The following is a 14,181-nucleotide window of genomic DNA, read 5'->3' on the forward strand; positions in this document are numbered from 1 at the left end:
TGCGCGTGCGCGTGTGCGTGTGTGTGAGTGTGTGCGCGCGCGCGCATGAGCATGCCTGTGTGACACACACACGGTGTGAGCACACATAATGATCATCATACGTACACGCACGCACACACACACACACACACACACACACGGCTTTCAATGGTTCATTCACACAATCCTCCCCACCTCTCACTTGTACGATACGCACGCCAAAAGCACAAATAAAATACACAGCAGCTGCGGTCCAGAACTTGTTTATTTATAATGAATACATTTTCTTTAACCCATCTGTTTGGTAGAGTATGTAAATACAATAACTAGTACATCTGCAGTGTTTTGGGGCTGGTCTCCCTACTATTCCATTGAGAAATTTAGACCCTGGGAGGGGGGGGTCGGTTAGGACCTTTTGACTCTATGGTTAGGACCCCTAATGTTTGACCCCTAATGTTTGACACGTTACGTAGTACTGCTTTAAGCACATAAGTGACCTCCGTGTCCTCCTAAATTAAGGTCCCTCATGCTGTTGCCCAGGTTGCGAATACCGACACAAAAGTTACAAAGTTGCAGCTTTAATTCAAAACGGATTACAAATAATGGACACTGAGGATTTTATTGTGTACGGGTTCTCCCCATTTAGGTGACAATCTATCGTGCTGAAATGTTACATTTTATGCAGAATTCTAAAATCACATTTTAGCTTGACAACATGAAAATGTTTTTTTTTGCTGGTTGACAAAGTCCATCACTCTCCTACAAGCCTTGGGCGCCCTCAAGTGGCAAATTAGTTAAGTGCAGTTAGTTGTCTTCCTAGGTGAAGAAAAATAGGTACAAGAGAAGCAAATATTTTGCACAACATGGCATTTAATGAAAGTGCTTTCTGAGGTTATGTGAACACAAGAACAGATAAATACTACTTTCATAAAAGTGTATACATTATTTATAATGGCACAAATTTGGCATATTGGTCTGGCATGTTTATTAGCCCATTGACTATCGTAGACAGTATTCCTGACTTCACTTCCACACATTTCCCAAAGCACGCCAAAGCAAAGCATACCATAGATTTAAGAGGATGCCATTGCATTACATTTATTTAAGTACAGTATGAAAATAAACTGTCCTCGATTTGAAAGGTCTACTCTAGACAACAATACTGCAATGAGGAAAAGATTGTTTTATGAATGAAATTGAAAAACCAATTATGTTTATCAAACATTTATAACATTTAAGAATGGTTGTTAATGTTTTACTAACTATGGAGAAAATGCAAAGATCTCAAAACAAGGTCATTGATGGAAATGCTTTTGTACACTACATGGCCGAAGCTGTTAATAGTCAATGACATGTATTGACAGCAGTTTGGTCCTTTTAACAGCAACAGTAAACAACAAAAACAGTTCACATTGTAAAGGAAAACTGTCTGGAAAAAGTGTCAATCACGTTTCATCACAAGGGCACAACCAGCACTTAATAAAGCCTAACTTATGCTCCATCAACACGGCAGAGACGCTCACCGAAAATAGCAAGCTCACAATGTGTCGCGGAAGCATGCAGTTAAATCTTCGACGCGCGTCACCTCTCTCGCACAGCCATGAATGATGCTACCGACGGTGAGGTCTCTCTGCTTCTTGGCCACTATGTCGTGATGAAGTGTGCACAGCAGCTTCCCTGCTTCGGGCTCCGTGAAGGACGTCTTGGAGAAGACTACCTGGCCGTCCTGCGTGACCTTCACTCCATGGAGCTGACACAACTGGGCTGTGGGAGGCCCCTCCAGGGCCAGGAGCCGAGCCAGTCTGTCCAGGGGGAAGAGACAGTTGCGGCTGCTCTGTCCGTGGCTGTAGATCAGCAGCAGGTCCCTGCGACACGCCCCGAGGTGGCGATGGAGGGCACAGCACTGCAGGAAGTTCAGCCTCTGGGCCAACCGGAGCAGGCGTACAGGGTTTCGCTCCAGGAAGGCCCGGTTGATAGACAGGGCGAGGCGGATGGCGGGAGACCCACGGAGGTCCTCCGCCAGCGCCATGGTGTGATGGAGGACTCGAGGGGAACCTGATGAATAATGGGAGGAGAAATTGTCAGCTAACCAGTGGTGTCATGGAGGCCACACGGAGTAGGACGGCGTGTGGCCAGTCATTATTTAACGCGCAAGGGTATGGCACGGTACAGTGCACGCACGTACACGCTAGAGAACGTGCCCCCCCCGTAGATTCACAAGCCAAGTACCCAAATGGCTACTTTGCATAACAGGTTTACAAGTAAGTGTGAAAATGTATTCTCAGATTCCTCACTCCTTGCATCTATAGGCTATACACGGTAAGCAACACAGCATGTTGGCTAACTTGGCTTCAGTAGCTGCTGCTGCCAGTATCCTATCTGCACGCAACAATGCCTCAGCCACCGTCGAAGAAGAGAAAGATACTTGTTCAAAGCAAACTTTTAGTTTCAGCTCTATAATTCATGGCATTCCTTGAATTTGTCTTAGTTTAAAAAGACTAAAACTAAGCTAAAAAACATTTCCTATACAAACAGGTTTCCTTATTTAAGCTAAAATAAAATGCGCACGTGTGACGTCATTAAAATACCGTCCTGCCAGTAAATAAATCACCATGACACCGCTGCAGCTAACATGATGAGGCCACTAGACAGCCTTTAAAAAAGGAGTAGTTCACCCCCAAAAAATACTTATTTTCCTATCAATTACACAGATTTTGTCGCATTCCTACGCCAATAATTCGATGACCGGGTGGCTGCTCAGTAGGAGACTCAACGTTTTTTTTGTTTTTTGGATGAACTACTCATTTAAGTAGAGATCTTATTATATTGTTCAATCCATAGCATACACATTACTCAATGCACATGTTACTCCAAATTTGGGCAAGGTTGCAGTGCTATGAGAGCCCCATTGTGTAAGTTAAATGCTTCAAAAAGGGAGCACATTTTTGTGGAGGTACTTCTGTAGCCTACTAGCAGCATGCATACAAAGTGTGCTGCTGATCAGTTCAGCAGTTTGTGCAATTAGCTCACACACACACACACACACACACACACACACACACACACACCCCACTTTCGCAAAACAAATAATAAACAAGATATCGCCTCAAATTGAAACTAAAAGCCCAGCTGCTCACCCAGGTTATACAGTAGACTGAGAGCCTGGAACTCTTCCTGGTTGGGATGTGGTCCCGTCCCATTGGCGTAACAGTCCAGCAGCCAGCTCAGGCTCTCCTGCAGGTGCGTGTCATTGATGCATGGGTCATACCTCTGCAGGGGCTCGCCGCACAGCCGGTAGGAGGCGTAGATGTGGAAACGAACCGTCTGCTCCAGAATGAGCTCGCCGTCTGGCCCGGACACCCTCTGGATGATCATATCCTGTCTCACGCTGCGCAGCCGGTCAAAGACAAAGTCATACACCTGGAGAACCAATGACAAAATGAGATAACACAGACTACTGTGCAAAAAGCACACTGGAACGTTGATTTAAGCAAATGCTTTCCCTGGGAGAGGGAAATGCTTGCTTTGTGTGAACTTTAAAGAAAGCAACTGTAAGGTTGTATTCATTCATCATTTTCACCATTTCAAACATTTTCCATAATGAGAATGCACTTAAAGCTTCAATCCGGAACTTAATTGAATGAATTAAAATGTTATTTTGGCCTATCTGTAGGGTAGAGTATGTTAATATAACAAGTAGATACAGTATAAGTAAGTAAGAAACAAGTGATATAACCGATACCGATACCAGTATCGGAAAAGCTGCCGAAACTGCCTGAAATGCTGGTATTGGTATTATTTTCTATTTTGAATGGTGTTTTATACTCTTACTGTACTATTTACATGATTATTTTACTAACTTGGATTTCAAGGACCCCCATAACTCAGAGTGTACAGATGGAACCAAATGGACCCGTAAGGGTCCATTTGTGCACTCTCAGAGCTACAGACCTATAAGGGTCCATTTGGAACACCCTCAAGGAACCCAGAGGGTCCCTGGACCCCACTTTGAGAGCCACTGTCCTAGAGTCTTTTTAAATTACACACTGGTTTCGGATCGGTACTCAGCAAGTTATGAGTATCGGAAAGGGAAGGAAAAAATGGTATTGGTACACCTTTAATAACTAGTACATCTGCAGTGGTTAGGAGGTGGTCTTCCATTGAGAATTGTATAGTTATCTGGTAGGAGGACTACTGACTCACAACTCGTACAGCTTGAAGCTCATCAATATCTCCCCTAGTAAAAATGTAGTCTGTTTTGCAGGTTACCAGGGTTTGAATCCCGGGTAGGACATGAAAATGTATTGATTGCAGCTTTCAACATATAAGTGCATTGTTTGTGAATGGACAGAGTACAACGACAATTGGAATCAAAAACTCAACTGGTGGCTGACGTTTCCTTTCAAATCCGGCCGAATTCACGATCCACCATGCTGAACACTAAACGTATGGGCAATAAGAGGCAGGGCTGGGCAATATATGGATATTATATGGATATTGTGATATGACACTAGATACTGTCTGGGATTATGGATGTCATAATAGTTTAATATGGCATAAGTGTTGTTTTCCTGGTTTTAAAGGCTGTAGTAAAGTGACGTCATTTTCTGATATTTGCATCATTTCCATTATTTGCCTTCACCCACTTAAGTTATTATACTGTATAGGTCAGTAGTTCTGACTATACATATCATGGCAAGGAGAGAAGATTTGTTTTTTTTTAAAATTATATATATATATATATATATATATATATATATATATATATATATATATATATATATATATATATATATATATATATATATATATTTTTTTTTTTTTAATACTTTCAAGTTTTTTCAAAAATGCTCAGAAATAGCAGATGTACAAGCTCGCAGCGCGGCACGAAATGTCGCGCTGTGAGCTTGTACATCTGCTATTTTTGAATAGCCAATGTATAGAATATGGATAAAGGTTTTAAAATGTATTAACACATTTTGCTGGGGACCCCCTTGAACCCTCCCAAGGACCCCTGGGGGACCCCACTTTGAGAACCACCGTTCTCTCATAGATATTACTGGTGATATTATAAAAAAGAATCTGAGCCAACCTCAGTCCAGGGCTGCAGATCAGGAGAGGCAGCGATGTCATCAATGAGGAAACACACAGTCTTCAGCAGTACGTCGGGTGGGCGGAGGTCGTCGGGGCGGGTGCTGTCTTTCCCAGCGGCGGGACGGGAGTATTCCTTCACAGTATGCCGGGGGTCCGCCCTGGGTGGTCTGTCTCTCTCTGTGCCCGCCAGCACCTCAAAGCGATGCAGTAGGTTCTGTGTCTCTCGGAGCTGCAGCTCCCGAGCGGGGCACATGAACCGGCAGATGCCGGCGGGGACACTTTCCACTTCCTGACCACTGGGTTTCTCCTCTCCATCTTCGCTCCTCACTTGCTCTCGACAGCCACGGCCTCCCCGCCAATTCTCCTCCTGGCTTTGTCCTCCTGCATGTTGGCCTCTCCTTTGAGAGTGGAAACTGTGTGTGGGAGGGTTGGTTTGAACAGATTCAGTTAAAATTATAAAATGCCTATAGCTTAGTACAGTGAGACAGTAAAGGGGCCGTACCCTCATACCTGACTAATTACTTCTCTAAAGCAGTGCTTCCCAAACCTTTTAGTTCAAGACCCAAAAGAGAAATGAGACGTTTGCCGGGACCCAAATTAGTGAAAATAGCAGATCTACAAACTCACAACGCGTCGCTTTGCAAGCTTGTGGATCTGCTATTTTCACTACTACTTCTTTTTTTTTTTTTTTATAAATTTTTATCCCACGATTTTGTAACCCTATTTTTTACACCCAGTGCCAATTGTCTATGTAATCCTGGGCACTACCTTCCCTCTGCCAACCTAGGGAGGCCAGGGCCGAGCTCATGCCTCCTTCAATGCATGAGAGCCAACTGACCTTCTTGTCACCTGACAGGGGAGAGTTTCCCTGGTTGGACGTAGCGCGTGGAAGGAACACGTTATTCCAACCAGTTCCCTTCCCCTCCATATTTTCACTACTTCTTAAAGGTTTTTTAAATGTATTTATGGGAATTATTCGATTTTTTAAATTTTACTTATGAAATACTTTTGAAATTGTTGGAATTGTTTTTAATTGATGAAAAGCTGTGACTTTTTTTTGCTTAAACTTCTTAAAAATCTTTTGAAATAATTATTTAAAAAAATTATGGAGAAAACGAAAAAAGGGGATATTAACATGCGACCCTTAAAAATTGATCCGCGACCCAACATGGATCCCGACCGACCGTTGGGAAACAGTGCTCTAAAGTGAGTGACACCCACAGCCACAATACTAGAGGGAGTTGTATTACCCAAATATAGAACAAACATGGGAAAGTTCTCATTCTACTACTCTGCCACATGTGGAATGCCCTGACACCATCCATTCTATCAGGACTCAGGAGAACACAAGGGGGGATAAATGCATTTTCCCATAGAAAGGAGGTGTCATTCACTGCCGCCCCCCCTATTTATCCTTTGTACATTATGTTTTGTATTTGTTGATGACATGTATTATTGAGTTATTGTTATGCTATGCTGATGAATTGAATGCATAGGACCGCAATGGAAACAAGTCCCCAGGACATTTTTTACTAATAAAGTATGCAATCATAAAGTGATTCTCAACCTTTTTAACTCCAAGGACCCCCAGTTAGATACACCCATGGACCCCCATTTGATAACATTTTGTATCTCTGTGATCCCAATCTCCACTGTAGAATCCTCAGTGTAGTGAGTAACTCTGTGAGAGTGTATAAATGTAACATTTGTACACTCTCAAGAGTTACAGATCCCTCCCCAATACATGATTGAGTTTTATGAACCAAAGGAACCCGAGTCCGTAACAGACAGTAACGACTCAGTCCAGAGATAAGCATCATATCATCGTGGCCTAATGCATATCAAACCGAGGGTCCTTGACATTAAAAGGGTTTAGAATCCCTCACTGCTACAAAGGTTCATATGGTGTTTTTAGCAGAACCTGTGTGTTGTTAGCATCCTAAGCTACCCTGAAGTGAGGAAGACAATGAATGTAATTCCTCCTGCCTGTGCTTCTCTGTGTGGGTCACGAAACTGGGACGATAGCAATTTAAGATGCTCGCTATAAACATACAATGGCAGAATCCTGTTTCATACCGAAGAAATGTGTACTTTTAAAGTTATATTTAATTTAAACTCACATGCGGCGAGACGCTCTCCTCCTGCTGCTCATTGGTTACCGTCGTCAGAGTGTGTCGTCACTTTCCGACAGCAGCCAATAAAAACGAGTCTTCATTGTTTTGGTGTGACATCACATCCGGAACATATTGTAGCGGGTTCGACCCACGGATTCGATACTGAAAGGTTGTCTTTGCAAAGAGAAGAGTCCCTATTTGGCCTGAACTAATCATTTATCATTTGCATGAAATACCATGCAATGCACTTCATCTACGGCCAATGTCTCCAGATTGAAGGATATATATAGCCCATTCAGATTTGTATTTTATTTTTACTTTCAAAATATCAAAACTAAACGCAATTTAAAATCCTCAGTCTGGTACAAAGTTTAATTTGTACCAGACTTTACCTGTTTTGTGAAATAACTGGAAGAGTAGAGATGGGGTTGATTATTACAGTGTTGAAGATGAGATGGAGCAACAAAAAAGTGATTCTCAAAATTTCATTTAAAGGACCCACAGTTTGATATGCATTACATTCTTATTTTTAACTCTATGATTAGATCACAAACTCCCACAAACTATTTTTTTTCCCTCTGACACGCCAATCGCAACTGTAAAGTGTTAATTTTTCTCTTTAGAGTGTATATAGACCTGTAACTGGTTCCATTTGTACACCGGTTTACAGATTCTTAACTATCAATCATTTAGCTGGGGACCCCGCATTGAGAACCACTGCTGGAAAAGTAAACTCAAAGTAGACTCATACATGACTCTGATCAAAAGTACAGTTTGGTAGTCTAATTTTCAAACTAGAGTGGAGGGCAAGGGAGAGAGAGAAAAGAACAAGGAGACAATGTTTAAAAGATAGCTAAGTGATATTTTTGGGTATTTTTTTGTTTTTGTCAAAAAAAGGTTGAAGTACTATATTCTGATAGTAATCATTGCTACAGAGCGTTTGTTCGGTCACAGGGGTCTCTCTCCAGCTCTTTAGTAAACAGAATATAGTACATTTTCAGGTAGGTGACAAAATGTAAGCCAATCAGGAGAGAGCACTGAAAATGCATGTTCTGTTTAATAAAGAGCTGGAGAGACATGGGAGACTCATTTTACTGAACAAACACTCTGTAGCAATGAGTACTATCAGAAAATAGAGCTATTTAACACTTATTTTATTAACCAAAGTAAATCACTAACCCTTCCTTTAACTTAGACAAGGTGATAAACATACAATACAAAGAACTCAAAGCTTAGCAGTAAGAACAAGTTGGTATGATCCATCACAGTGCCACTATGCGGAAGTTGCATGTTTTCTTCTGTTCCAGGCTTTATGGATGAAAGGTGAAATTGCAAATGTATGTTATCAAATTAATATTTAACTAAATCGCTATCCAGGGACAGACCTACAGGGCTGAAAGAAAATGGCAGGAAAAATGTCATACTAGCCAATTACAAATGTGACCAGCAACTGGCTCAGAGAGAACCGTTTCAAAAAATGCAACCCTCGTAAAAGTTCAGGCCCGGACCACATCGGCTAAATACCTGTGCTGAACAATTAGGTCCCATTCTTGGGCGGTGTAGCCGCCCCTATAAGTGGGGTTGGGACACCTCATTAGCTGTATTGTGATTGGCTCATTAGTACACCCCTAGCTGTACTGTGATTTGGCTGACTATTCAGCACTGTGATTAGACACATGATGACATTAATAACCTATAAATAGGATTATGCACTTTTAAAAAGTTTTTTTTTTGTAAAGGATGTTACTGATGATGACGATGATGAAACGAGCACTTTATGCCGGCACTTTATATTTCTGAATGTAGCCTTTTATTTTATCTCTTGCACTAGCTGCACCCAGACTTATGTTTTATGCTATGGTATTTCATGTCTGTTGTTGTCCTGTACTGTCTGTCTGTATGTTTTAAACCACTGCTCTTGCTGTAAACCTAATTGCCCTTCTGGGACATTAATAAAGACCTTGAACCTACATGTACTTTGTCAAAGAGAGTTTTTTTTTAAAATCATGATAAAATGGGCAGTACAATAAAAAAAAAGACAGTGGGTTTCATCCTCTACTTCACCAACAAGAGACAGATAGGACATGAACCCATGACAGGAATTTCACTGGACAACAGTCTTTATTAACAAGTTTTTGTTAAAACACAAAAAATAAATACAATAATAATACAGTGGATCCTTCACTTGGAGCACAGCTCCTGGACCCTGCTCGGGCCCAGGTGTTCTTCCTCCAAGGCCATCTGGATGTGGATGGCATGACCACTGACCAACCCCGACAGCTCCAGCAGCTCCGAGAAGCCTCTGAATAAAACATACAATACACCAGTGTGATCAGAAATATGCGAGCTGAGGGCCAAAATGTGACAACTGTCACATTTTAACCCAAGACCTGTGGCCGATTCTACAAATGCCATTTAAATCAGTCGTTTTTAACTTTTTTCGTAATTGAAAATGATTCAAGATTTTTTTTTAATTTTCAAAAATAGCAGATGTACAAGCTAATGGGTTAAATAAATAAAAAAGGCCATAGGTTCTGTGCAAGGCACTATCCTCAACTGGTACTTGTTTCTAGGTTGTTATTATGGCATCTCCCAGTTGCTGGACTAATAGTAAAATTGTCAGTGTTAGTTTATCAGAGTGTATAAATATAACCAAATGAGCCCGTAACACTGAGGATTTTACGTTGGATTATTTGATAACGCGGGCATGCTTACCCAGACAGCTCGTGGCTGATGTCCTTGGACGCCATCTTCATGTCTCTCAGGCATTTCACACAAGTGCTGTTGTCTTGATCTCCATGTGCACATTCCATCAGGATCCTCTCACTGTCCTTCAGGCAAGCTTCTGCTTTATCTGATAGTGAGGAAAACCACAGGTGGAAACCTTGTACTGCATGTCTAAAACTATTACTTCTCAGGAAACTGAATAAATGGCCTATATGTTCCAATGGATTCAATGTAATCATTTAGTCACAAGCCCTCATTAATATTTTTCATTAGCCAATTATTTAACCACTTTCAACTTGCCGTCATTATTTTGGGTACATCATATTTGAAAAGATTTCTAAAATAGTAGATCTACAAGCTCACGTGAGCTTGTACATCTGCTATTTAACTAGACTAAACTTTGTCAACACCAACCTAAGAATTCCCTTCTGTCCCCTTCAATGTGGATGTTCTTGACAGGAAGCTCGTGTCGGGTGGTGTCGATGGCAGAGCCGAAAGATTTGTAATCTTCGGTGAAAAGCTTGGCGGAATCAGCCAATGGCTCCAATATTGCAATCTGACAGGAATATTAATGGAATGAAAATGTTGGTGAAGAGAAAAAAGAAGTTGTACACGTTACAATTTTGGCACACATCTCATCTGGTTAAGTGAGAGAATTTTGACTTGGTTTTATATATGGATACATTCTTCAGTTTTCAAAGCTTTCCAATCTTACTCAACATTTTGGGAAATAGGTCCTCTATAAATACAGTAAAACGTTTACATAGCACGCACATCCAAAAGTGAAAATAAAATCCCAGGTGCTGGACAGAAGAACACATTAAAATAGAGTCTGTACACTAGATCATACGCCTATAATTATTTTTAATTGATTGGATCCATTATACTGTAAGTGTGACCAACAGTTTACTACGACAATGCACCAGACGGTCAGAACGGAGTGGAATACAAACAATTGGAATGAATTAAATAATTATTTACACAATCATGTACCGTAGTTTGTTGTACATGAGTGCCATCTATAAAGAATGCCTGTCATACAGCTCAGTAAGTGAAATCTGAGCGATTCCTCCGTCCTCACATCTAATCCTCGCCTCCTTCCTCTGGGAGGAGAGACGAAGGTGCAAGGCAACGACGCGAGTGGAGGATGCGATGATGGAAGTTTGAGTATTGGAGTTTCTTTATGGGAGCATGACCCAGTGTGTGGACTATTTTTAGATCCTATATGAATGCAGATCATTTTAGCATTTACTGTGCATTGACTACTAAACTTCGATTTGATTCGAGTAACCTGTAAATCCAGCAGCTCATGCAGTGTCCTCTCCTTCTCCTTATGGAGGTACAGCCTCTTCTTCTCCTGGACCTCCTTACGTAAACAGGCCTCTTCTTCCATCTCCTCACGGAGCCGTGCATCCATCTCTGCCCTCAGCTTTGCAGTATTGCTCCCCATCTGGATCCCAAGAGCACAGAAATGACACAGGAAAATATTAACCATGCCAGATAATGTTCTTAAGAGTTAATAATTGACGAAGCAATTAACTCCAACCGTTGATAGTGACAGTCAATCAAAAACACATTTATTAAAATAACTTCATTCATTAACACCATTTTGGTTTCACTTAAATGTACAGTACAAAGTCTATTTTAACAACCAACATGCATTCAAAATCTGTATTTTATTATGAGTCACCAGACTTCATTAGTCATAAAGGTTACAGTTACGGTATATCACCTTTGCGGTGAGGTAAGCCAACAGGAACGTATTCATCTCAATGTCACTCTTATCGTTCTCCGCTTTTCTCTCGGGTTCCACAGCATTCTGCATCATAGTGTTCTCTGAATCACACGCAAAAAAAAGATTTGATGATCAGTCTATTTTCTTTCAAGTATTTTACAGCCAATTATTACTACAAATGTTACTACAAAGCAGTATGAATACATGCATAATTACAGAGGAAAAGGACAGGATAAGTAGCAACTAGACTAGAGAACACAGAGGTACATATAGTTTGTGGACAATATCAGTGCATGTTTTGAAACATCCAACCCCTTGTTTCCAAATTCTATACAATACATATCCATGTTTCACTTTGAATGAGTTACCATTAATCACAGAAAAGTCTAAATCAAGGCGGTGGCCGTGGTGTCCTCCTTCAGTGAATGTGGACTGCAGCAGACTTGTTCTCAAAAAAGAAGGTTCTAGACTTGACATCATAGCTGAGGGCAAACAACATGACAGTGGTCAATTATAGCTTAACTCATTCAAATAACATCAAACACATGTACAAGTCTTGCAAAACAATGCTGTGCATATATTAGGGATGCAAGAAATCAACTTTTTCCAAATCAAATACACACTCCAGAGTCCCTCCGCGAGTATTCGTGCACTCGTTGTTTTGCAGCATTCTACTGTAGGAGAAATACTACAGCTAAAAGAAAATTATAGAAATAAAAAATAAATCTACATGTTTCCCAACTTGACAAGGCAGATGAAGTTAAACATGTGCATTTCTCTTTAACCTGTCCTTTATCAAGTAAAAGTAGCCAAGGCATTTTAGACAACAGACTGTCAGAGTAAAGAAGAAATGCATTCATCAGTCAGATTGTAAGCGATGACAGCATAATAAATGGCATAAGCTGTTTCCATGTATTTAATATTACTGCAAAACATGTGCAAATGCATTAAGCCATAAGTCAAAAATGTCAAAAACATGTGTACACTATAAAATTATGTAGGTCAACAAAGAAATTTGATTAGAACTTTTTCATAAATGTTTATGCTTGTTTGTACATATAGAACCCATAGAATATTCTGGAAAGCTCTCAATTTACAGTACAGTAAATACTTACCGGTTGGAAGAGCCTGGGGGGCCATGGACCGTCTTGGCGGTGTACCCACCTTCGGGTTGGCACACCCAGGTTTAGGTGAAGAGGGTCTTGGTTTGGCAAACGCAGGTTTAGGCGAAGAGGGTGTTGGTTTGGCAAACCCAGGTTTAGGCGAGGAGGGTCTTGGTTTGGCAAACCCAGGTTTAGGCGAGGAGGGTCTTGGTGGTACAACAACTGACTCATTGGCTGAGTTAGTCTGTTAACAGTTACAGGATTCACAATCAACACTTCTTAAAGACATCTTGAAACCTAATTTACATGTTCATTTTTGGATGCTTATTGTTTATATTTTACATTTTCTTTAATTCACTTCAACAACAAAAAGGTTTATTTAGTTACCTTTGACAGACTTCCCGTCTTCTCAACAACAGGTTGTAAATACCGAGACTTCACAATTTTTCCACTGGCTGAAGAGATATCAAAGTGACATAAGTAGAGAATATATCCCCAAAACACAGTGGGGGGCATATTTGACATGTTTCCAATTTATAATCCATTACAAGAACTCTGGGTGCTGGTAGTATACAATTGACGAAATAAAACACTATCCACTGAGCAATTTGTCATTCATTAGACAATCCTAGACTAAAAAGATAACACATGTCTAGATTTATAGCCTCATGAAAGTGAATGAAGGAAATGATGCTGCTGAAACGGTAAAGAGTTTTGATGTAAGTCGGAAATGGAAATGTTTTATATTTTAGCCAAAGAATTGTTTCTCAACTTCTGCATTTTACTTTTCGTTAACCGTGTGGGCTCATGTTTACTGACCTTTAGTTTTCTTCTTTACAACACCATCGTCATCTTTGGCGGTCCCACTTTTGGAACTGAAATTAAAAGTTAATTCATCAACAATAACAGACAAGCTAAAACTCCACTTATGCTAATGCTAAGCCCGACATGCAGAGTGAGTGCACACTGCACACACACAATGCTTCTAAACAACATTATACAAAACAACTGACGAATAAATGCTTTTGTTTACATTCCTTGTTAGAACACATCATCAGATATTACCTTTTACTGTCTGCAGTGATGTTTCTAAAAGTACTGGGCGCTATGGTCGCTCTCCTGGACGCCATGTTATTCGAAGAGAACCGCCTGTACGTCACCGATAAATGCCCGGAGGAAACAAGACAGTGAGACATGAACTTTATTCTTCCCTAGCGCTGGTCCAGAGCAATGTTGCCAGGTTTTGTGAGGGAAACAAGCAACCAGGTCTATGTTTAAACCTATGTAGAGATCTGCTATTTTCAAAACAATCTTGAAGAAAATGTGGAAAATTAGGAATATTCTATGAACATTTTTAACAACACAAATCTTGTATGGAGGTCCCCGCCAGAGCCTTACCCCCGCCATAGGTCCCCGTCTCCCGACCGTG

The 14,181-nt window shown here is 40.8% G+C and overlaps 1 protein-coding gene across 1 annotated transcript; it reads right to left on the bottom strand.

Annotated features, from left to right (window-relative positions):
• Nucleotides 1-513: 513 nt before the first annotated feature.
• On the bottom strand, nucleotides 514-13,919 carry LOC308086911 (uncharacterized protein). The gene is made up of 13 exons (XM_080430554.1): nucleotides 13,818-13,919; nucleotides 13,572-13,627; nucleotides 13,140-13,207; nucleotides 12,765-12,996; nucleotides 12,018-12,131; nucleotides 11,647-11,750; nucleotides 11,206-11,364; nucleotides 10,329-10,470; nucleotides 9,903-10,041; nucleotides 9,373-9,489; nucleotides 5,072-5,486; nucleotides 3,117-3,399; nucleotides 514-2,034 (listed from the first exon to the last, which is right to left on the bottom strand). The coding sequence occupies exons 1-13, from the start codon at nucleotides 13,880-13,882 to the stop codon at nucleotides 1,517-1,519; spliced, it is 2,412 nt and encodes an 803-aa protein (XP_080286680.1). The 5' UTR covers nucleotides 13,883-13,919; the 3' UTR covers nucleotides 514-1,516.
• Between the last annotated feature and the right edge of the window lie 262 nt (nucleotides 13,920-14,181).

This window comes from Gymnoscopelus braueri (genome assembly GCF_963280865.1).
Source record: "Gymnoscopelus braueri genome assembly, chromosome: 6".
Taxonomy (NCBI): Eukaryota; Metazoa; Chordata; class Actinopteri; order Myctophiformes; family Myctophidae; genus Gymnoscopelus; species Gymnoscopelus braueri.